Below are 24,061 nucleotides of genomic sequence, written 5' to 3'. Positions count from 1 at the left end.
AAAATTGCCATGTATATAAATGTGATGTCAGCTTACTAATTGATTGCGGGTTTTGTGTAGATTTGGATTTTTACACGTTTATTCCACTTTGTTTAAACGGCGAAGTGTATCGGCCTTGCTGGATACACCGTGTCATTTACCTTTTTGTGGATCTACTGATCGCTGTGGATTACTTTTTTTTCGTGTCATTGGATTACGGCAAAATGCGGATCTTTTTTCTCAACGTGTCTTAACGTTTTATGGTGTGACTGCGCTTGGTTTCTGCATTTGGAGAGGCATCTCAACAGAATGTAGGTCCAACACTGATTGTTCACTGTTACATTTTAGTTGAATTTAAGCGTCTGTCTATTGCGTTACAAAACAGCCGTGCCGCGATTGGATTTCATAAGGACGAATTGTTAAATTGTTACAATGTAACTTAAAAACTTTAAAAATAAACATATGTGCTTTGGAATATAATGTTCAGCTTCGGCAGCTTTACCTATGTGCTAAAATATACAATGACGAAGCCTAGTGACAAGTCCATAGTAACCAGTGTTGAATTGGTTATATCCCAGCGTCCTTTGCTGAATGGTCTCAATATTTTATTGTTTTATTTCATATGAATACTAGTTTACTAGAGGAGTAACTTAGTATTTGAAGTAATGCAGTAATGCATGAAGTGTGCATTTAGTTTCCATGCTTATTGTGTTTCCACAACAATGTTAGTGAGTAAATCTACTGAAATGGCCACCACACCATAACAGAGGAGTGGGATGTGTAAGATGAGAATGCAGAGGTTAACTCCTGTACATCATGGCTGTAAAAATCAAATGGTGTCTGTACTTCTTTGTTAAGTGCAAACTTGCACGCGAAGGGAGGGTCATTCCTTTTTTTCAAATCGTTTTGGAGGGTCATAGGAAAATTATTACTGACGAGGGGAGGGTCACGTCTTTTTAGGTTAGAGGCCACAAAACTCCTCCGGTGGCCCCTTAATTAAATAACGAACAGTCCCTAACAGAGACTTCAGGAAGTCACTGCTCCCAGGAAATGGTCTGGCACATAACCCCTCGAAACCACAAATTATTTTTGTATAGATTAAACAAACAAGATATACCATGTTAGTTAGTAAGCTTTTAGAGGTGCTCTTTCCAGTCATCATGCTAAGCTAAATTGACCATCTCAAGGCATTAGCCTCATATATAATGGACAAATGTAAGAGTGTTGATTGTCTTTGTCTAACTCTCTGCAAATAAACAAATAAGCATCTTTCCCAAAATGTCGAACCAATCCTTAAATGTTTTGGCAAGCTAACAGCAACCTGCATGTTCAACAGAACTAGAGTAACATCCGAGTAATATTTCTCATCACCCGTCAAATGAAAGTCCAATTTTCAGTGGCAGTTTATCTAAATCTTGAATGGGCTTTTTCACTATATAATGCCTGGAAGTGTGGAGCCCCAGGAGCCTAAACACAACATGGGGAACATCAGAAAAATGATCCTTCAGCCTGCTGTTTTTTCATTTCTGCCACCTACCAAGAACTGCAGAGATTAGGCAAATTAGACCGATAATAGATTAAAAACTGACTTTGTTTGAAACAGTGTCTGCATACAAAAAAGTACAGACACATCATGTTCTTTGTGATTTATTGTTTTGAGACGGTGGTGTTTGACTAAATAGGGCAGGACGTATGCAGAGGTGGAAAAAGGTAATTGAAAATCAACACAAAGGCTAAAGTTGTGTCTCTAAAGTTGTTATGATCTGCTGAGACTTCAAGCTTGTGAGCGTTTCAGTTTTGAAATGAATGAAACTTAATAACCTTTCATGCTTGATACGCTTAAATACTCATTTCACCTTATCAAACTATCATGTTTGTTCAGGCCAGTCACTGTTCTACATAAAAACAGGGCATATTTGTCTTGATTTCCACAAGAAAGTTGCGACATTAAATGAGAAATACAGTTTTATTATTGAGTTTTGAATACCCACTGGTATGCCTCAGAGTTTATTAGAGTCCTGTCTGGTATTGTTTTTGATACCCAGCCCTTGATTGGAGGGCTTTTAGTATCTGTGATGGTTAAATATGGACCTGCACCTCTGGCCTGCTTATCATTTATTATCTGATGCCAAAAACATTGAATAAAGCTACTGACAGCACATCTGCAGTTATAATTGTTGGCATTTAGTGACACTCTTAACCGGAGCCAGTATCTGTGCTTTTTATCCAAGTATTTTATGCAAATGATGACATATTCAATTAGAAATGCTGAATAGAAACAGCAGGTTTTAACAGAACAAATCCTCACTCACAAAAATAAAATCTCTTTTTATGCTTGTTTAGTCAGAGAGGGTTTTTCATCTAGAGAAAAATGATGCAATAGGGATGGGAATGCATTTGTTAAATAAATTATGACCTGGGGATGTTTGCAGCTTAATGTTGTTGAAAAATGTCTCTTAACCACAGCCTCACAGAAATGCTCCCGTGTCTTTTATATGCTCTACATTCACAGAAAACAGAGTCATGTTTCAGCTTTTTTATGTTTAATCTGAATATCTGTTATGTTACCATGTGTGGATAAGGCATGCCGAGTCATAGTTTCCACCCTCTCTCTCTGCTTCGAAGTATGCATCAGAAATATGTTTATACACAAATTTGTAATCGGTTTTCGTGACTTCTATAATCGGACAGCTCTATTTTAAGCGTGTCATCTCTCTCGATGGCGCGGTGCTCCTGCTCCTGGTTTTGATAATGAACTCGCAAGGACTGCAGGTACTCTTATCGGCTCAAAACCAATCTTCACCACCTGCCTCCTTTCTTTTCGCTTCAAGATGATCACAGCTGACATTTAATCTCTGCGCTCCACAAACAGGGCTGGACTCTGTTAATGACACATGCATATGGATGAGCCTTCACTGGCGATCAGCAGGGCAAATGCAAAAGTACAGCTTGGCTGGCTGAAGCTCACCTACGATAACAACCTGTTCTCTCTCTCTCTCACTCACACACACACACACACACACACACACACACACACACACACACACACACATATATAATACTGTAGTATATCACAGACTGTAGATGTGTTCCCTTTATTATTAATACACACACACACATATATCTCGCCCTGTGTCATGTGAGGATGAGCTATGGATGGTCCAACAGTTGTAATCAGTTGTGTGTATTATAATCTTGTTCATCTGTGTGTTGCAGATCACGTTTCTGTGGGTGGCCTAGGTGACAGTTTCTATGAGTACCTGCTCAAGGCCTGGCTGATGTCTGACAAGACTGACGAAGAGGGCAAGAGGATGTATTATGATGCCCTGCAGGTAAAACATACACACACACACACACACACACACACACACACACACACACACACACACTCTCTGAACGACTAAACCTATGTTACATGTTTTGTTAAGTTGTGTACTTACACTATCCCAAATGTTTCCAACAGTTTTCAAACCCAGAGAAATCTGTAACTTTATTTCTGACACGTGACCTTTCATTTAGTCGCCTGTCAGTGACGTCATATAACCTTTGACCCCTCTGGTTCCTCTAACTTCCGTCAAAACACTGGCACCCAGATGATACATTCGAGAGTAATTGTAAATCATACAATGTCACAGAAAGAGTTATAACCGTAGTACTGCTTTTTTCTGCCACATGGCATAATTTTGTCATTAATTACATGGCACTTTGCAACACAGTGATACAGCAGAGACATTATTTATTGATACATTTCAATACTGATCGATCCAGCTTAACGTCACTACAATGTGCTGGTTGACAAGTAGCTAATACTAATGCTTGGTGTATAAGGTTACAACATAGTTCAACACGCTCATAAAGTTATTTTTAGTATGATTGTTTTGACCACGGCTAACAGCACTGGGCTAACCCACGAATACGTTCACCAGTAATATTAGCTCTATAGGTAGACGACTAATCTAATTCTAATTTAGCCAGCTAGCAACCCCAGTCTGTTTGCCTCACTCCCGCGACGCTAAGAGACTTCAGTCGGTATGAGAGCTGACAACAGCCCCGGGACATATAGTTTGTTAGCTCCCAGCTAGCTAGCAGCCAGCCACTATCATTACAGCAATCCAAACGCAGCCAACACTTAATTCCAGTGCCGGGTGCTAATGACGCTAACGGCAGTTTAATGAACTGTTGGGAAACAGACCATACCAAACCCAGGCACACGAGTCAAAACAGCGGTCATCCGTAACGTTGCGTCTCTGTTAACGTTACCGGTGTTCGTGCCCAAAATTTCCTCCCTGCCGAATTTCTTCCCCCGTCGCGTTTAGCTGTCTTTACAGTTAAATTTACCAGACAAAGGTGGGTTAAGGCTCTGACACACCAACCCGATTATCGGCCATCGGACAGTTTGGCGAGGTCAGTGACTCAAGTCTGTTCGGTGTGTTCTGTGCCGTCGTCAGTCGGAGAAGCCTTTGGCATCCATTTTGGCCGATTTTACTTGAATCGGCCAGTGGGCAGTCGGACTCAATGACCAATCTGATTGGTGGAGTGCCAGCCCTTGACTAGCAAATCAGTGCTTCTTCCACAAGAAGCAGCCCGAGAGCTGACAACGCCAGTATCTTCTTATTACTAGCCATCGCATTTTCTTCCGTTCAGCGAGTAATGACAACAACGATCCTTCTTGACTACTATCAACACTCTCTGAAAACAATGACTGACGACAGCGTGCTCTGTGTTTACTAGGTCTAGAGAGATGTTCCGTCATTTCCGGTTTTCATTTTTTGGGTGACAATACAGAATACGTCTCGCGCACGCACAGAACGTACGCTCAAGTCGGCGTCGCTTCGGTGTGTTCCGAGGCACTTTTTTGAGAGGCGGGAGCCGACTGATCAGTCCGACTGCCTTTTCTGCCGGCGGTCGGCCGTCGGGTTGGTGTGTCAGAGCCTTTAGGCACCAAAACGACTAGTTAAGATTACAAAAAAGTGAGGGGGAGACAATTCCTGGCAGCTGGGAGATCTGCTGCTGCACTACATTGGCAATCAGACATCCTGGCTGCCCCAGAGATTCCCCCAGCCATCCCCACCTACACCTGTCTCTCAGCATCGTTGAGTAACGTTACAACAAACCCCTTTTTCCCCGGTGTTGAAAACATCCAAAAGGTGACATTGACGTTTGAAATATATTGTGATATAGTGGTTTTAGCTGCTGGCTAATGTTAGCTTGCTTGCTCATTAGCTAACTGGTCAGCTACCAATACAAATTGAATCAAGAAAAATTTAATTATGTTTGGGTAACTGCATTTTAATAGGCAATGGTGTTTAACAATGAAAACTACAACTCCTAGCCTAGAAATCTAGACGCACCCTAGCGGCAGCAAATGTAATCGGCAGCCAGGGGGTCTAGCAACTCTCTGTTGGCTGGAAAAAACCAAACTCTAGCCGGGCCAATCACTTTGTGTATAGAGTTGGTGGGCGGGCTTAACATAATGTTCCGCGTGAATTCCCTGCTACTTGAAAACAAAGAAGATGGCTGCTGCTGCTGGCGAACAACGGTCTTTCGAATCGGCTTTGGCCGCGACTCTGGAGACTTGGAGTTCAGCTTTTCTTTGAGAAAAGAACAAAGAACGGCACTGAAGTCATTCTTAAAAAAGGAAGATGTGTTCGGAGTTTTGCCGTTTAATCTATCAACTAGCGTTGCTCTGGTTGGTTGTAGCACTATCCTATTGTGTGCAGAGGGAATTTGAAAGACAACCGTTTATCCCGCCCCTCGGCTTGAGCCCTGCCAATGGGGAGTTCCCAGACCCAACATCTTGATGTGGGTCTGGCTTGTCAGGCTATACAGCTCCCATAATTCCACATAACTACAAAACGTCATCAGAAGTCCGCGTTATCCATTGTTTTGATTGAGAGACCCCTAGCAGCAGAAACTTACATATTGTACATTTAACTCTTAATATAGTGATAAAGAAAATATATAAATGTGTAAGCCCATTTTTCTTTAGCATGGATTGACTTCGAATTTTAGAAACACATTTTCTGTTTATAGGTTTTTCTCCTGACAGCTGTAATCATACAGCTGAAATCAAAATCATCATTTGTCACAGCTCCCTAAACACGCCATCTGTGAATGGTGTTAAGCACTTTTTCTGTCCCGGCCGTCACATCGTGTTATAGCACTGATCTCTGAGGGCTATAATTTCCAATCTGTTACACTACTACCACTGAAAACTGCGGTCTGTCGCATGGCTGAAAGTGATGCAACATTGCACTTTATTTCAATTTCGACATCAACATATCAATATGTGAAAACGTAAACACTATATGGATCAGCACTAGAACACTATGAATGTATTATAATGTACTGCCAATTGGAAGTTGTTGTCATTGAATGGACAAAATCCGGGTTTGAACATGTTATTTACAGATAGGGAGCTGCATGGATGATAAATGTGTGCTTGATAATAGCAGACCACAGACATGAGGTCAGCTTTAGAGATTAAAAAGTGGTCTTGCTGTTTATTTCTCCCTGCAGGGTGGATATTAAAGGATTTTAGTCGCCCAAATAACCTTGAAGCTGTTGCTCATCATGAGATAATAGAAGCAATCATGTAAATGATGACCATGTTACAATGGCTATTTCGAGATTGTAACTGGTGTTTGACTAAATTAGGTTCTGTTTGACTGATGTAGACTTTTATTTTTGCTTAAAGTGGCAATCTTGTCATTGTTTACTATCTTTCACTTCAAACACTGCTATGCCAAAATGTTCAAATATTTAGTATTCCGTCTTTAATCCTGAGGAGCCACATAGTGAGTTTGAGCAGATTGGAAGATGATGGCACATACAGAGAAAGCACTTTTTTGTATAAGAAGACAAAGACAGGGAGCAGATGAATCTACAGAATCCTAAAGTGAATAGATTCACTCACACACACACACACACACACACACACACACACACACACACACACACACCCTGAGGAGCAAATATATTACATGGTGACTAAAATGCAGAATTAACCATGCAGGGATACTTACCCATAATCCCTCATGATCTTTAAGGCTTATAGGCATTCTTGATTTATTTACCAAGAAGAGTACAGGGTGATTATCTGAGTCACAGCAGTGATATGATAACTGATGTGATAACCTGCGCCTGTTCTTTACAACCTGGGCTGTGTTAAAGGGTCAGTACACCAAATATACATCTCTAATTTTGAGTGCTACGCATTGATCCAGATTCATCTCCGTCCAGCGTTTAGCGCCGACAATGACGATTGTGATTGGTTTAAAGACATGCTAGTAAACCAGAGCACGTTTTTCTCCCATCCCGGAATGCTGTGTGGACTAGCCAGACCTTCCTCTGCAGCGCTGTGGAGGAAGGTCTGGGAGACTAACACTCTTAGATTTAGCTGGTCATGAGAAGAGGATGACTACAGGTTATGGGATTTAGGAGTAAGGAACAACTCACCCCTAATAAAAAATAAATAAAAAACGTTCTCACTCTTTGTCTTTCAGGCAATAGAAACCAACCTGATAAGGAAGTCGAGCGGCGGGCTGACCTACATAGCGGAGTGGAAGGGGGGTCTGCTGGAGCATAAGATGGGTCACCTGACCTGTTTCGCAGGCGGTATGATCGCTCTGGGTGCTGATGGAGCGCCCAGCGAAAAGACGGGACACCAGATGGAGCAGGCCGCCGAGATCGCCCGGACCTGTCACGAGTCTTACGCCAGGACCGGTAAGTATGCACACACAGAAGACGATAAACACTACAATAGTTCATGTTTTCCATTGCATTGATCACTCTGGTTTTACGTTTGTGTCAGGTTTTCTGTAGTTAAACCCAAAAGCAGATCGGACCGAGAGAGTGAGTTAAGCAGTTGATTCACAGACAAGAAATGTGCAACAGATTGAGTAGGCAGGTGAGGGAGGGGGGGGAAGCGTCCAGGTGGGTTCCTGGCACAGAGAGAAGCTGGTTGGCGGACTAGAGAGTGGGTTTTGATCCAAACGATAGGCGACGGGGTCTCCAGGACTGATCTTTCTTGAGACAGAGAGATCAAAGTCAGTTGCAGGCAAAAACACTGGCGAGAAACAAATAACTAAGCTGGCAGTAGCAGGCTAGTAACAAACGCTATACTGTAGCTGTTTGAATGTACGCAGTACTTCATAACGATCCGGCAGGGACTGGATGTCTGGCCGTCTCTTAAGTACTGCTCCCGATGAGCGGATGTAGTTCAAGTGTGGTGATGGGATCAGAGCCAGGTGTGTAGAAAACCCAGGCCAGGCACACTCCCAAACAGATTGCTGGGGGGGGGGAAATTGAGAGACACACCGGAATAGACAGATAGACCACGCATACCACAGATGAAGACAAACAAACAACTCTCAAAAGGAACTTGCTAAAGATCTTGCTTAGATCTGAGAGAAGTCTTTTAGTGACATTCATTTGGCTTAGCTGCTGCCCAAAACTGCTCGGGTGCTGCACCTAAACCTGATAATGGCAGGGAAGACCCTGCACTCACATACATCAGTGTCACGGCCAGGGATTCGTGACATTTGTCAGTTTTGAATTAGCAGCAACAGGTGCAAGTTTGGTCACATTTTTTAGTTTTTATTTTTCATCTCGAATCAAATAATTATATTTTTTCTCAAGTCATATAAGTTGCTGTTTGGATAAACATTGACATAACATGTATGCAACATTATTTAAACATATTGTTCAATATAAATATAAGCAATAAAGGAAGAAAACCCTATGTGGCTATGTTGCTATACATTTCAGATAATTACACACTTACATAATTACATTACATAGAAATATATTACGTTTTGTTTTCCACACACTTCAGCAAGTGTTATATGGAATTGAGATAAAATCAGACTGTATGCTGCTTTGTATCTACAATATTTTTTCTCCTCTGCAGCTTTGAAGCTGGGACCAGAAGCGTTCCGTTTCGACGGCGGGGTCGAGGCTATCGCCACACGCCAGAACGAGAAATACTTCATCCTCCGTCCCGAGGTCATAGAGACCTACTTGTACATGTGGAGGTTCACCCACGACCCCAAATACAGGGAGTGGGGCTGGGAGGCTGTTCAGGTACAACAATTGTTCATTGAATTGCTTTTTGTCACATTGTATTTAGAAAGAGCAATTTGGACGAACACGTTCTCATACTGCACATGAAATTTAGAGGTTTTGTTTCACTGAAGTAAAGTAAGTAAGGCACTTCACTTCAACTTTGAGCATGTGAAAAACCTGCACTTTAAGAGCAGGTTTTTCACAAAAACAACACAAATCAGGAAGGAAGCTTACAGGAGGTGAATTTATTTAACTTTTTACATTTAGCAAATATCCGCCCTGGGGTTTAGTGATATTTTAAGCACATGAAGAGCTTGGTTGACGTTGTCATTCTCTCTTTCTGTTGTGTGTCTCTATCACTGTGCCTCATTCAGGCCTTGGAGCAGCACTGTAAAGTAGAAGGAGGCTACAGCGGCGTTAGAGATGTCTACGCTTCAACTCCCAACCACGACGACGTACAGCAAAGCTTCTACTTGGCCGAGACGCTCAAGTAAGACTCACAAACTGAGCATCTTTACACGCACACTCCTCCACTTCTGTCCTCTTATGAATGTGCTGTCATTGCACTTTATGGAGAGACAAGGCCCCTGCATCCCCAAACTGACAGAGACGTCACACAAACAAAGCATTTGTATTTCTTTATTAGATAACATTGAGTGGAGATCTGAAAGACAGAGACAGAGAGAGAGAGAGCAATGGGGATGATATATGACAAAAGTCCCTGGTTGGACACTGGTTGGATGTTGCAATAACATGGTGCTTAAACTCTAGACCATGAGGACACCCCGACATTGCTTCATTTTAAGGGGTCGTAAACCAAAAGCAGGGTTGAACATATTTATACTGCTATTAAACCTGTGGAGTTATTCACCTCTGGTGGATTTTTAGAGCAATATTTACGTGTTCGACCACTGCATGATACACAGGGATTCACAAGCACAACACGAGCACAGGAGTGACAAGATACACTTTTCTATCAGCTGTAGGGGACAGCAGTTTGTAACGACAAGACATTTAAATACAGCAGTAAAAGATTAGATGCAGGCTGTAGGCCGTTAACAAAACACCCCAAAAAAACATGATCGTTAGTCCTTGAGGATGCACACAGTGTATCTTTACATTCAATGGTGAAACAAAATGTGATTTTTGACAGTGATTGTCACCTCAATGTCATCCTTTTTACAATGTTATACGACACAAAAAACCCTTTGACCCCCGCTTCAGAGTGCATCTTTGGAGGTACCATTGTTAAAATGCTATCCAGACACATTAAATCACATACTGTAGCTTTAAGACAGTTTGAACAGATTTTATATGTATACGTTTTTGACTAAACTGGAATGATTTCACCTATACTAATAGACACAAATGTTATAGGAGTAAAGCACTTTTAATGCGGCTCATATTTACAGACCAGTTATCACTCACGTTTCAGCAAACCCCATGGATCAGATAATCTACAGTATATACTGTATCGAGACTCATGCCTGGATGGGTCTTAAATAGCAAAAAAAATAAGTAGTAGCATAAACTGTGAAAAACACCACGTGTCCCAATTCACCACAGGCAGCAACTCCTTCCCACTTCCTCTTAATAGGCGCCGGATTCTTACTTAACTGCCCGTGTCTGTGTGTGTGTGTGTGTGTGTGTGTGTGTGTGTGTGTGTGTGTGTGTGTGTGTGTGTGTGTGTGTGTGTGTGTGTGTGTGGCTAAATGGCTCTTTAAATGTGTTGTCAGCCACAGTGTGATGTCTGGTGGCTAATAGGGCTTTCCCTCTCAGATGGCTCTCCAACTGTGTTCAGGAAGACAGTCAGAAAAATTACAACTACAGTTTAACAAGTGTAAATGTGTGTGTAGTAGGGCTGGGCGATAAATCGATTTTATCGATTAACTCGAATGTGTAGTTAACGTCGATTTGTTAAAATGAAAATCGATTTTCTCCTTAACATCCGCCGACGCTCCCCTCTGGGCTCCCATAGCTCCGAACGGGCTCAGCCCTCGCCCCGCGCGTTTGCCATAGAGATACACAAACAACATGTCAGCAACAGGGACTAACATTAAATCTTTTCTTAACTAGCAGTTTCATTACTTACTTATCCGTAATCTCCGCCGAAATGACCGGCAGCTCGCGGTGCTCTGTCCCCAGCTGAGAGTCACCTATTCTCGGATAACTGAACCACCAGCTACCGCTGACCTAAAGGACCACCATGCGGGGCACCAGAGGCGGTATTGAGGAACTCTTTTGCGGCTCAACACATCTACTAAATGCCGCCGATACGACCGAGCTGTGATGGAGGTCTGTAGCGGCTTAAACAACTAGCAATCGCCGCTCTGTAGCACGGAGCTCCTCTTCGCCGTTTGTTTCTACCGCTAGTTACTACGAAGGAGCTTGCTACAGGTATGCTACATTCAAGAGACCATGGGATGTTAATGTACGTTACTCAGCAACAGGTGAAAATAGGGGCAAGGTTGCGCAATAACGTTAAAATGATTTAACGTTAGACACCCATCTATAGTAGTCCCCACCAAGACTGCTAGAAACCTGGGTGTAACACTTGACGACCAACTCTCCTTCACTGCTAACATTGCTGCAACTACCCGATCGTGTAGATACATGCTGCATAACATCAGAAGGATACGTCCCCTTCTAACGCAGAAGGCGGCTCAGGTTCTGGTTCAGGCTCTAGTCATCTCACGTCTAGACTACTGCAACTCCCTCCTGATTGGCCTGCCTGCATGTGCCATCCAACCCCTGCAGCTCATTCAGAATGCAGCGGCTCGACTTGTCTTCAACCTCCCCAAGTTCTCTCACACTACACCTCTCCTCCGCTCTCTTCACTGGCTACCAATTGCGGCCCGCATCCGCTTCAAGACACTAGTACTTACGTACAGGGCCACGAACGGATCAGCACCCGCTTACATCCAGAACATGGTCAAACCATATACCCCAACCCGCCCACTTCGTTCTGCATCAGCCAAACTGCTGGCTGCTCCCTCACAGCGAGGGAGAACTAATCACTCAACGAAATCCCGACTGTTAACTGTCCTGGCTCCCAAATGGTGGAACGAGCTCCCCATCGATATCAGGATGGCCGAAAGCCTACACATCTTCCGCCGAAGGCTAAAAACGCATCTCTTCCGACTACACCTCGGATAATCTTGAACTTGCACTTTCGAACCTGCACTTTCATATGGCTCTTTGTAGCTTTGCCTATTTAAAGCTAATGTATTTGCACTTACTACTTGTGGTCTGGAGTTTGAACCTTCATATTTGAAAGCACTTAATTGTAAGTCGCTTTGGATAAAAGCGTCAGCTAAATGACATGTAATGTAATGTAATAATGAACTTTTAGCGAGGAACGAGAAGTGAATTACCTGTATGTGTGAAAACAGCTTTATCTCACGCATCCGTTTGTTTGTTGTTGAATATATAGCACCCCCCATCCAAAAAAAGGGAAAACACTCAAACCAATTTATATTTCCACAAAATTGGCATGAATAATCATAATGGTATACATGCCCCATGTGTGTGCGTGTGTGTGAGTCAAAACAAAATAAAGTTAAAACTTGTTTTGAACAATTTCTTTGTCATCTGCAGATTGATTTTAAGTAGGGGGAGAAAAAAATCGATTTAAATCTTAAATCGGATTTCTTTGGAAAAAATCGAGGATTTTATTTTTAGGTCATATCGCCCAGCCCTAGTGTGTAGTACATGTGCTTTATAAGGTGTGTGTTTGTGTTTATGGAGGAGACACAAAAGATCCTTCTTTTAATACCATCAAGTAGACGATTTTAGTTTTTTTTTAGTTACAGTAAAATATCGAGTACACATTTTGCAGTATTTTTTCTTTAAATATTCATGTGTTCATTCATTACCTCTGCCAAGGTTTGTCTGTAGCAGGATTACGGAAAAACTGCTGGCCAGATTTCCATGAAACGTGGTGGAAATATGTAGCATGGGCCAAGGAAGCACCCCTTTAATGTTGGAGCAGACTCGAATCACGGGGCAGACACAGAAAATATTTATGTTCATATTTATGTTCATCTCAGTTTACTTGAGTAGAAGCTGACGCCTTTAAACGTCTGGTTTTGTCCGACCAAAAGTCCAAAACCCACAATATATTCAATTTGTTATTATAGAAACCAAAGGAAACCAGAAAGTATTTTGAGTAGTTGCTGTAGACCAATGAATTAATCAACTATGATCTGCATGCAACAGTGTTGGTTTTTTTGGGGGGGTCAACTAACCTTCACCACCCTGTTACCTCTTTTCACACAAGCTGGCTGCATGTCAGAAGTGGCGTTCAATGACATGTTAGTATAAATTAAGTTAGTCATCTCTACTTCTTATACTGCGGATCAGAATCAGCTTTAATGGCCAAGTTAGTGTGAACACATACAATGAATTGAACAAAACAAGGCTTTCTGTTGCTCTTAAAGTACAAGCACAGAAATGGAAACGCACCGAATTTATGCAATCATTTGTGATACAACAGCAAAGCTTTTAAACTCTTCCTCCAAATGTGTCCTCCTCTCTGTTTCTTTTTCTTCCATTAAAACCCCCCCTCCCCCCCCTTCACCCCCTCCTCTCCTCTTCTTCTTTCCCACACCGGACAGCTGTTGACAGGAAGTCAAGGTTAGCCTATCAGAGCCTGATGGTGGCCAGATGCCATCCAATCCAGCTTTTTTTATAGGCAGTAAATTTTAACAAGCGTCACCTCTACTCTTGATTACACCACAAAAACACACACACACACACACACACACACACACACACACAGTAAAATGTCTGGATTCCTTCCCCAGGTCCACCAGGTGGTGACATACAGATAACAGTGTTTTTTTTCTCTTTTGAACTGAACAGTGTCACAAAAATCCTCCTGAACATAAAAAAGTCAGAATGAGATGTGAATATCTTTATTGGCATGATAAAATGTTTTCCAGGAAAAGCAGTAAAAAAAAAAAAAAAAAAGTGTCATTCGCCGCAAACGGACAACGAGAGGAAAAATCTGACAGTTATTGACCACCAGCCTGGACAGCAACGCAATGATGGCCTCATCAGTCACATCCACGATATCAGAGACAGACCTTAAAAAATATCAATCCCATTTAGCAGCAAAGCCATGAGTCTAATCCTCCTAATGTTACTCGGGGATCTTGGCATCGGGCAGAGCCACTTCCAGTATCCATCTTCCTTCGGCTGCCAAAGGACACGGCCATACTTCACACTGCTGTCTGCCTCCTATCACTCACTGCTTTTTGTGTGAATTGTTGGCGAAAGAGGAGGACGGCGACTTGTTGTGGAGGTTGAGAGCTTCGTCGACAAGCACCTCCTCTGCTGAATCATAATTTTCGAGAGCTAACACACAGATCGTCCCTCGTCTTCAGTCTGAATTTTCCCCACAATTTCCCCTTGAACGACTCATTTGCTTTCTTTTTATTATCATTATTATTTATTATTATCGTCATCATGAAATCCGAAGTCGAGCGCACTGGTCCAACAAACCGTCCAGAAACTCACTTAATTTACTTGACTTTCATACCCCCTCCTTTGATGTGTAATGTTATTTTGGAGTACTTTCATAAGGTCTGATGACATTGGACCACAGAATTTCACCACTTCAAGTTTCATAAACTGGTCTGAGACCCTCTCAGTTCTACATCTGTTTCCTATTTCTTTTGGCAGGACTGCCGATAAATATTGCAAAAACTGAACACAACTCCAAATATCCCAAAACAAGACATCTTCGCCATTTTTGTATAAATAAAACATTATTTTCTGTCTGTACTGCGTGGAAGCAGATGTTCAGCACAAACCTGCAGCAGATGTATTATTAGAACTTTATTTTGGATCATTTATATCAATAGATATAATAGATATATATATATACATATATATATATAGATTTACAAAAACATCTTAACTCAAGGTCTATTTACAAACTACAGCAACATTAAACCAGATCTTATTTGCTGGGGAACCTTTAGATACCTCATCAATCAATCAATCAATCAATCAATCAATCAACATTTATTTATATAGAGCAACCAGCAGGTATCCAAAGTGCTTCACATCAGAAACAAAAATAAAACAACATATCATACATCAAAAGGAATGAAACCTAGAAAACAGTAAAATCAGAAAAGGTTACATAGAAACAGGAGGAGGAGAGTGAAATTGTCCCACCGCTACTATGTATTAACAGCCATTCTAAACAAATAGGTTTTGAGTTTGGACCTAAAAAGAGCTACATCTGTAATAGTGTGAATATCAGAGGGTAACTTGTTCCAGAGTCTCGGGGCAGCAACTATCAAAAACCTGATCACGCCCCCGTTTATACCTTGACCTTGGGACTTCTAAAACCAGCTGATTTGAAGACAGCAATAACCGGTTGTGCTCACGCAGCATTAAAATCTTGGACAAATACTCCGTGGCCAGGCCATTTAAGGCCTTGAAAACAAACAATAAAATCGATTCTAAAACGCACAGGGAGCCAATGTAGGGTGTAGAGAACGGGAGTGATGTGTGCACGTCTAGATGTATTTGTTAAATAGCGAGCGGCATTTTGCACAAGTTGAAGTTGTGAGATGGAGGTTTGATTCAGACCAACATAAAGAGCATTACAGTAATCCAACCTTGAACTAATAAAAGCATGAATTGTCATCATTTGTAAGACCGTTTTAAAAAAACTGTATTTTTAATACTGTATTTTCAGGGTTTCCGCGGCGTCTAAAAAGGTCTAAAAAAGTCTTAAATTTCAAAATACAAAATTTTAGGCCTTGTAAAGTCTTAAATTCGCTAAAGTATTGTGTTTTAGGTCTTAAAATATTTAAACAGGTCTTAATTTTCCTACGTCCATGTAACCTCTAATGCTCATTTAAATGTTCCCGCAGCGTTAGAATGTTTGTGTTTTAATTCTGTGGTGTTGTAGTTCTTTTCTGTCGCTAGTCCAAATATAATTCCCTGTATTATGGCTACAAATGGGACCAACATGCAACTTCTATTGCAGCCAATCTAGACACCAGTCCTATAAATCGGGGAATTGTTTCAGACGATGTTTCCGGTCTCTGACATCTGACTTTGTTTTTGATGTCGTGATATAGGTCTTAAATTTCATTCATACTGGTCTTAAAAAGGTCTTAAAAGTCTTAAATTTGACGTGGTGAAACCTGCACAAACCCTGATTTTTCCAGTTCATGGAGTGTTTTTATACACAATTCAGAGACTTGAGACATGTTTGCTTAGTTTTTCTTTCTAATATTGTTTCATTTTCTTTCCAAAAATGTCAGACTTTGTTTTTTTTCCCTGTTTTGTTGATAGATTTTTATTTCCCAAAGGTATTTTTGTGGTCGTAGGGTCTATTTTAATGGCATCAACAACCAGCGCAAAGCAGTAGGTCGTGTGCGTCTCCAAGTGCACCTGCTTTTTTGGTTCATATACTGTAGGTGTAACAGCGTTATGTGCCAAAGGGCTGTGTTTAGGTGGGAAAATGTGCTTGTGCTGCGAAAATAGAGCCCCTGATCACAATATTTGTATCTATAAAAGTTCATTTTAACTCATGATGGCCACAGCTGTGATCCTGCTGATACACCACTGTAGAGTGTGTTAAATAAACTCTTTCCCTCTCTGCCTCCTTCAGGTATCTCTACCTGCTCTTCTCCGACGACGACCACCTACCGTTCGACCACTGGGTCTTTAACACCGAGGCTCACCCTCTGCCCGTCATCCTGAAGGACAAAACAGACATCCCCAACGAAGTGGAGTAGTGGAGCCTTCCTTCGCTGACACCCAAATCAAGTGCGAGAACCTCTGATCCTGTACACCTGAGCCTCCAGCTGTCTGTCTGAAATCAATTTGGCCATTTGGAGTCCCCAATGGTTACAGATTCCTCTTGATTGGCTATTTTTTTTAATGGGATCAGTAACACAATGCAGGCCTTTTGGCACTGAATTCTTAATTGTGGAATCCAGTTTTTTTTTTTTTTTTTTTTTTTTTTGCTTTTTGTCGGCACCGACCAGAACCAACATATTTACTGCCGGATAACGTAATAACTCAAAAAAGAATGCAGTGATATCGTCAGACAGGTGCTTGTTGTTTTTTTTTTTATGTTCTTGCATTATAAAAAGCGGTACTCTCTGACGATGTCATTACATTTGGCGGCAGTTTATTTCACCTCCGGTTCATTTTTATCTCATTCAGAGGGACAGTCTGAGCAGTTATCACACTATTCATCAGTGATTTTATTGTTAGTAGCTACAGCTTTTGTGTGTGTGTGTGTGTGTGTGTGTGTGTGAGAGAGTGTGAGTGTGAGTGTGAGAAGGAGTACACTGGCAGACTTTAACCGGTCATCTCCCTAATGTGGATATTTTGGAACTCAGCTTTGGGCACCAAAACCCAGAAAGACTGCAGCTCTCGTCTGAGGAGTACAAGGTTGACTTAGTGAGCTAAAGGACGCTCTGTTCACTTCCGTGTTTTCCTTCTGCTACCGCTTCAATATCTGAATATAGGAACCGGTTTCCCTGCGCCAACGCAGGTGCCACCACCACCACCACCACCCTACTGCTACCGTCTTCAGAGAAAGATTAGCTTTTCTATAAAACATGTGGTTGTCTCTGTGGGAGTAAAAGGAAAGACGCAGCACAACCCGAGCCTCTTTTTCTAAGCCCACTTAGATCTTTGCTTCCCCCACCCCCCATTACCTGAACCCCTGACTGCTTCTTCCTTCCTCTGAGCGTTGGGTGTGACACAGGACGGCCAGCCACACCAGCTCTCTCTACCTGCCAGTAACTTCACTTTCTCCCCACGACGTTTACACAAAGCTGTCCCTCCCCGCCTGCTTATCTCACCGTCAGCTCATCTGTAGCTTTACTGGCTTTTGGGATCCTGGATTTATTTCTCTTTCTCACATTTGAACCGATATGTCTGGGATACGAACGATACAAAGTTGTTGTTGTTGTTGTTTTTTTCAACTGATAGCAAATATTTGTGATAATTTCCCAAATATGAATCCATATTTTTGTTCCGTCATTTTTTTCTCACAAAAATGACACGTTTGCAGGATTTTACTTGTCGCTAACCAGAAAAAGAAACTCGTTGTCAATGATCACAGGGTTGACCGTCAATAACATTGTCAGACCAAAAAAAGGAAAGAGAAATCTTACCTCAAGGTCCACTTTTATGCAGCTGTCATGGAGATGAAGTTGAATGCGCTAGAAAGCCAGTAGGTGGACCTTGAGTTAAGTATATATATATATATATATATATATATACCTGTTTTCTTCTCAAACTATTAAGAATAATCAAGATTAAGATCTCTTGAAATGAAGAAATGAAATCTCATTTCCTTCTTTTGGATTCTTGATATTCTTGACTTCTGAAAATGTTAATATCCTTAAATTTCAACATTTGTACGCATGAAAAACAGAATTTTTAGACCCTAAAAGTCTTCCCTAAAGAGGATACTGATTGATCATATTCCTCAGAAAACCTGTGTATTGGTCGAACTCTCCTTTTCTGTTGTATTGCTCTTGTCCCCGTCCTCCAGCTCCAGCGTAGGGCAGCCTGTAGGATCTTCTCTCCTCTATGAGGAGACGCCGACACTCGACTTTGCTGTAATATTTCACCTTCACACACGCAAACACTCACACACAAGAAGCCATACTGATTCAAAACAGCTTTACCATTCTGTCGTTGAAGTTTTTTTTTTTTTTGGTTCCCTTCGTTCTCCACGCACGGGGGAGCGTGTGACTGTGTTGATACAAACTGTGTTATTGCTGTTGTACATTTTCATCAAAGTACAAACCCATCAAAGTCAGTTAATCTAGTTGGATTTTATGGTAAAGATTTCTCCTGAAGCCACACAGAACTGTAGCCAGATAAAAGTTTAGTCTTCGATCTAGTGCCTTCACTGTTGAGAACGAGGAGTCGGAGGGAAAAAGCAGCTCACACTAACACAGAAGAGTTTTAAATAGTCATAGCGCTTTAAGGAAAGCCCTCATGCCTCAGATGAGGATTATACCAAAATTAGACACTGATTGAAGGATAATTCCTGCTTTTTAATTTGATATTTAAAGTCACTTTGGCTCGAAAGTAGCCTGGAAAAAAAGTAGCTTAAAAAGTAAGAGTTGGGGAAAACTTTAGCTTTCTTTGTGATAAGTGGGATCAGACCACCAAAGGTCCATCTAAGGATCACATGAAATGACTTTATAATAAAATAAATTTTTCTTTTCATTCACCCGTGGCCAACACCTGTCAGGAACCATCGTTAAATAGTTTTGAGACCAGAAGAGGTTCCCAGTCAGCCATTATTTCCTTGATAACACTCACATCTAGTGGTGAGATCTTCCTATAACCGGAGTCTGGAAAGACAAGAGCTGTGGATACATGTGGCTCTCACCAAATCTTCTTACTCCAAAGTGTCGAAAGAAGATTAAATCCCTTAATTAAAGTACAAACATCACCAAACCACCAAAACTGGATCTTTAGAAAAAAATTGTATTTGGACCTCTGATACATGGAAACTGACTGTCAGGCATTAGCTTTGCCAGTTATTCATTAGTTTGAGCCTTTTATCGTGTGCATTTGAACACAGGAAGATGGCGGATGATGACAGCTGTCCCAGTGCTCCTGTTTCCACAAATGAGCTTTAAACAGACTCGAGTGTCGCTGGGAGATGTGGCAGATGGTTCAGTCAACAACAGTGTCGCTGTGTGAAATAACTTTACTGATGTAGATTCATTCGTTTCCGCTGTCTGACAGAAGGCATGGAGGCAGGCTGAACTGAGGGACAGTTTAAACCCCAACAGGAGGTTTTTCTCTGCAGGTTAACTGTAAAGTAGGGCCAGGCGATATGGAGAAAATCAAACATCAAGAGGTTTGTGACCAAATAAGTCGATATCGATATTGCACCCATATTGTAGGATTGACAATACAAAAACATTTACACGATGAGATTTGTGATAAATAATCATCAGTAATGTGGGTATAATGACTAAGTGGGTAAAAGCAAATACTAGAACTGCTAGAACAGTCTGAGAAATCCCTCCACGTTTTTCACATCACTGTACAGACGACCGCGTCCTCGTGTTTAATCTGTGTTTTCGATTAGTTTCGAGTTAGTTTCGAGGCATTTATTATCCATGTGATGTTGTATTGTAATGGTTGATTTTTGCTGATTGTGTTAATTTATTCTGTAGTAGTGAACATAGGACTTGGGGGGTTTTGAGGAGCTGACCCCCAGGTGGCGCAGTGGGTTGAATGGTGTCGTGACTGGACCCTGAACCTATTGTTTGGGTAATTGCATATTTATCTACCAAAAAAAGAGACATCCCAAACTGATCTCGGTAAATAATTTAAAGGACCTATACTGTAGGTCTTGTATTTTTTAATATCAATGATGTAAGCTACCACAATGGTCTTATAGTAATTCTTTAAATATACCAATAATATCACCAAGGGACCTGGGAGTCAATCAAACAACCTTATGGGAGGATATGAGTTGTATGAATGTACCATCCAATGTGAAGTGAAGAATATTTTATATGCATTTTTTTTTTTGTCTTCTTGTGTTCACTTCTCTGTGCTTTTGTTTTGTTTTTTCTTTTATCTTGGAAAGCACAAAAAGTTAAAGCAATGTGCGCAGGCAGAGGAAAGTCTGTCGTTTCCTGAGACAAAGAGGGAGTGACGGGTCTGTTTGGTGTCTCCGATGGCTGTTCAATGCAGCGACGGCACGCCGTTAGTGTCGGAAATGATCTAAATCTGCCACACGAGGCGCATCAGTACGTAGATAGATACACATTTTCATTTTGTTGTTTTCATTTCGGACACGTAAACATGATCATATAGGAATAGTCAGCATTATACCATGAACCAGATCTGTTTTAGTGTTCATCGTACAGTATAGTGTTCAGACACTGTTTGATGTGAATACAGAGGAAAAAGTTGTAATTCTGCTTTATCAGTGTTTTGGTTCATGTATGACAAGTTGACACAGAGTCTAGTCGAGATGTGAGCTCACCTTATTGGCCCAGAGAATGCTTGTAATGAAGGAAAGTGAGATTTTGCAGTGCTATAATTGTAGCTCAGTGTCCATTATACATAAGGCACTTTAATGTTTTAACTTTTGCCCCATAATTGACTTCTTATCCTGTAAATTTCAAAACGTCCTGTTGCTAAATATTGAGGTTATCATGTTAAGTTTTTTTCAGGTAGACAAGTTCATCTTTTGGTAAAGCATCATAAAATAATTTAATATAGTTCATCGTCTGTTCAAAATTCAAAGTCAGACGTTAGAAATTCCCATCACAAACGTCTGTGTGGATATATGGTCCAGCTGGAAAGTTAATAATAACAAAATGTTAAATAGTTAAACTGCTGCAACAGTTAATGCTACATCAGTGTTGAGTGTATGTTAGTGGAAGAACACAGAATGGTGGGTGGAAATAATGGAGTCAATCGCTGGTGGTAGTGTTACTTACTTAAATACAAATAGTTTGAAAACTCCATACAGAACTTCTCTTCCATCTAAAAAAAAAATCTATTTTAGGCAACATTAAGGTATAGATGCTACCTGGATTTGAATAACCTTTAAAAAAAAAAAAAAAAATCTATTTTAGGCAACATTAGGGTATAGATGCTACCTGGATTTGAATAACCTTAATTAATTAACTTTTTGTGATTGTGGGTGTTATATTGTTTTTTTTTTCTTCCCTACAATGAGGTGTGATGTATGATGGTGTGGGTTGATAGTCATTTTAAAAAATATCTTAATGGTACGGAAGCCCTAAGAGGCAAGTAAAGGAGAGAGAGAGAGAGAGAGAGAGAGAGAGAGAGAGATATTATTTTGAAGTGTTTGTTGTTGTAATACTGATTTTGGCCACAAGAGGCTGAAGTGCTCATAAGTCCTCATATTCTAAATAGGACTCAAATTCATGTTTTTTTCCAGGTGACTTAATTTATCTGTGCATTCAAAACACAAGCTGCCTATATTGTGTGTTAGCAAGTTATGTAACATTACTGTCATGTCTTTCTTTTGGGTAGAAATGTATTTTAATCGCCACTAGAACATGGGGTAGTGGTGCACTTCATTAGACTGGGTAAACCCAGCCCGGTCTGCCGGCAATTTGATTTCGCCCTGCAGCTCAGGCTGGAAACCTGTACGTTTATCTATCCTGCTTCCGTTACAAATTTGCGGGGACCAATCACAAACTGGTTTAACACGATGACGATAGAGAAGCGACCAAGCAGCTTCTTGTTTACATTCAACATAGCAGCCACCGAAGCGCAGCAACCCGTTGATGCCGCTGTCACTGCTACGTCACCCAGATCGTTGGTCTGATTGGTTGAGGGACTATCCAATTGCGTACAGAGTCATTTGAACTATGCCCGTTGATCACGCCTCTTGTGCAGTAGAAAATACAGAGCAGACTCCCCAGACTAATGTTCAATCTTAAAAGATTGAGCTTGGTCTGGTGATAGCCAGACTAGCACTTCATCCTTTTGTTGCCGAAATGAGTATTACAACAACCAAACACTTTTTTTCCCCCACCTGTTTTACAGATGAAAAAAAAAAATGTTTTAAGGAACTCTGAAAGATTATCCTCATAAACACAGGAGAGAAAACTATTTATATCAGATGTAGAAAATGGATCACCAGAATTGTTTTTGTTCTCAGTTTTGCCTCTCAGGGCTTCCGTATTACGGCCATTTGAATGAACATGGTTTTTCATTGAGGACGACAGTTTCCCTCCCTCATGTTAAGATTTGTTAGTGCAACTCTACAGTCTGACATTTGATGTTCAGGGAATTTTGGGCATAATAGGTATGTTAAAATAACTTTGTGCAGACTGTATTTTGGAACCGTGGTGGCTAAGAAACGCCAGTCCGGTTTGTGACTTAAAGTGCTGATAGGAAGTCAGCGTTTTTAGACAAAGCTGAGATTTACATTTGGTTAGATTTACTTCTGCAGGAGCCCTCCTGGATTTACCTGAAAATGTTTTAAAAATGTTGTTTCACTACCTGAATAGGAAGGAAATGCAGAATGTATTTTCGGGTTTTTTCATGTGAGCCGTCAAGATCTGCTTTATCTTCACATAGTGTGACATCAGGCATCTGCTCATTTCCATATGCAGACTTTATCTTTTGTTATTTTTTTTTCTAAAAAGATTGAATTGTTTTTGGTGATTTTCTGAATATTGTGTTGATTATCTGTTGCATTCCAATGCCTTTCTATTAGTGAATATTAAAGGGGAATGCCACCTTTTTTTAGGAATTCAAAACGAAGTCAGTCTTTTTGGGAAAATGCACCACTTTTCCAAAAAAGAAACTTGTAATTTATATCACACTAACATGATTGCTTTTCTTCACAAGTGGTGCCCGATCACTAAACATGACTGACCGCTCCCTGGACTCTTAAATAATCTTGATTTTTAAAATGGTTGGCGTTGCCCTTTAAAGGTTTGAATGCGTGAAAGCAGCCTCTGAAATGTATCTGTACAAAATATTGCTGATAATCATTCCATTGCACATAGTTTACTTTTGCATTAATATGCAATATCTTAAATTTGTGGGGAAATCTGTTTTGTTGTGTTAATATTATTATTGAATTATTAAAATGTAAATATTCCATTCCGGCAAATGAGCCGTTCTACATTTATATAAAAATCTTCTGAGCTTATGGATTAAAATGATATTAATAAGCAGCAGACTTTTTAATAAACTATATTTGTTACACTTCTATTGTGAATAAAAAAATCTTTTAATAAGTGATGGTTTTGGATTTGTGTTTGTTTGTTTGTTTTTTAACCAGCAGTCTTATTCACTTATAATCTTATGTTTTCAGATATGTATTAATAGCACATTCATTGCAGTTTATACTGACTTCATATACTTTTTTTCTTGAGCATGAAAGCTCATTATTGACCTTAGAAAGAGTGTTATGATGAACGCAATAATAGGAATTGGTGGAAATCTCTGGAAAAACGTTGCTAAGTGGACCTTGAGTTAAGATTTTCTTTTG

General features: G+C 40.7%; 1 protein-coding gene across 1 annotated transcript in view; it reads left to right on the top strand.

Annotated features, from left to right (window-relative positions):
- The window catches only part of man1a1 (mannosidase, alpha, class 1A, member 1), a 161,582-nt gene extending 140,023 nt beyond the window's left edge, over positions 1–21,559 (top strand). The window contains exons 8-12 of the mRNA XM_031321702.2: positions 3,196–3,311; positions 7,485–7,704; positions 8,891–9,063; positions 9,420–9,535; positions 16,685–21,559. Of these exons, the coding sequence (XP_031177562.1) occupies positions 3,196–3,311; positions 7,485–7,704; positions 8,891–9,063; positions 9,420–9,535; positions 16,685–16,811 (752 nt within the window). The 3' untranslated portion in view covers positions 16,812–21,559. The remainder of the gene's footprint in view (positions 1–3,195; positions 3,312–7,484; positions 7,705–8,890; positions 9,064–9,419; positions 9,536–16,684) is intronic.
- Positions 21,560–24,061: the final 2,502 nt, after the last annotated feature.

This window comes from Sander lucioperca, chromosome 19, assembly GCF_008315115.2.
Source record: "Sander lucioperca isolate FBNREF2018 chromosome 19, SLUC_FBN_1.2, whole genome shotgun sequence".
Taxonomy (NCBI): Eukaryota; Metazoa; Chordata; class Actinopteri; order Perciformes; family Percidae; genus Sander; species Sander lucioperca.
This window is presented reverse-complemented; position numbering and strand designations above follow the sequence as displayed.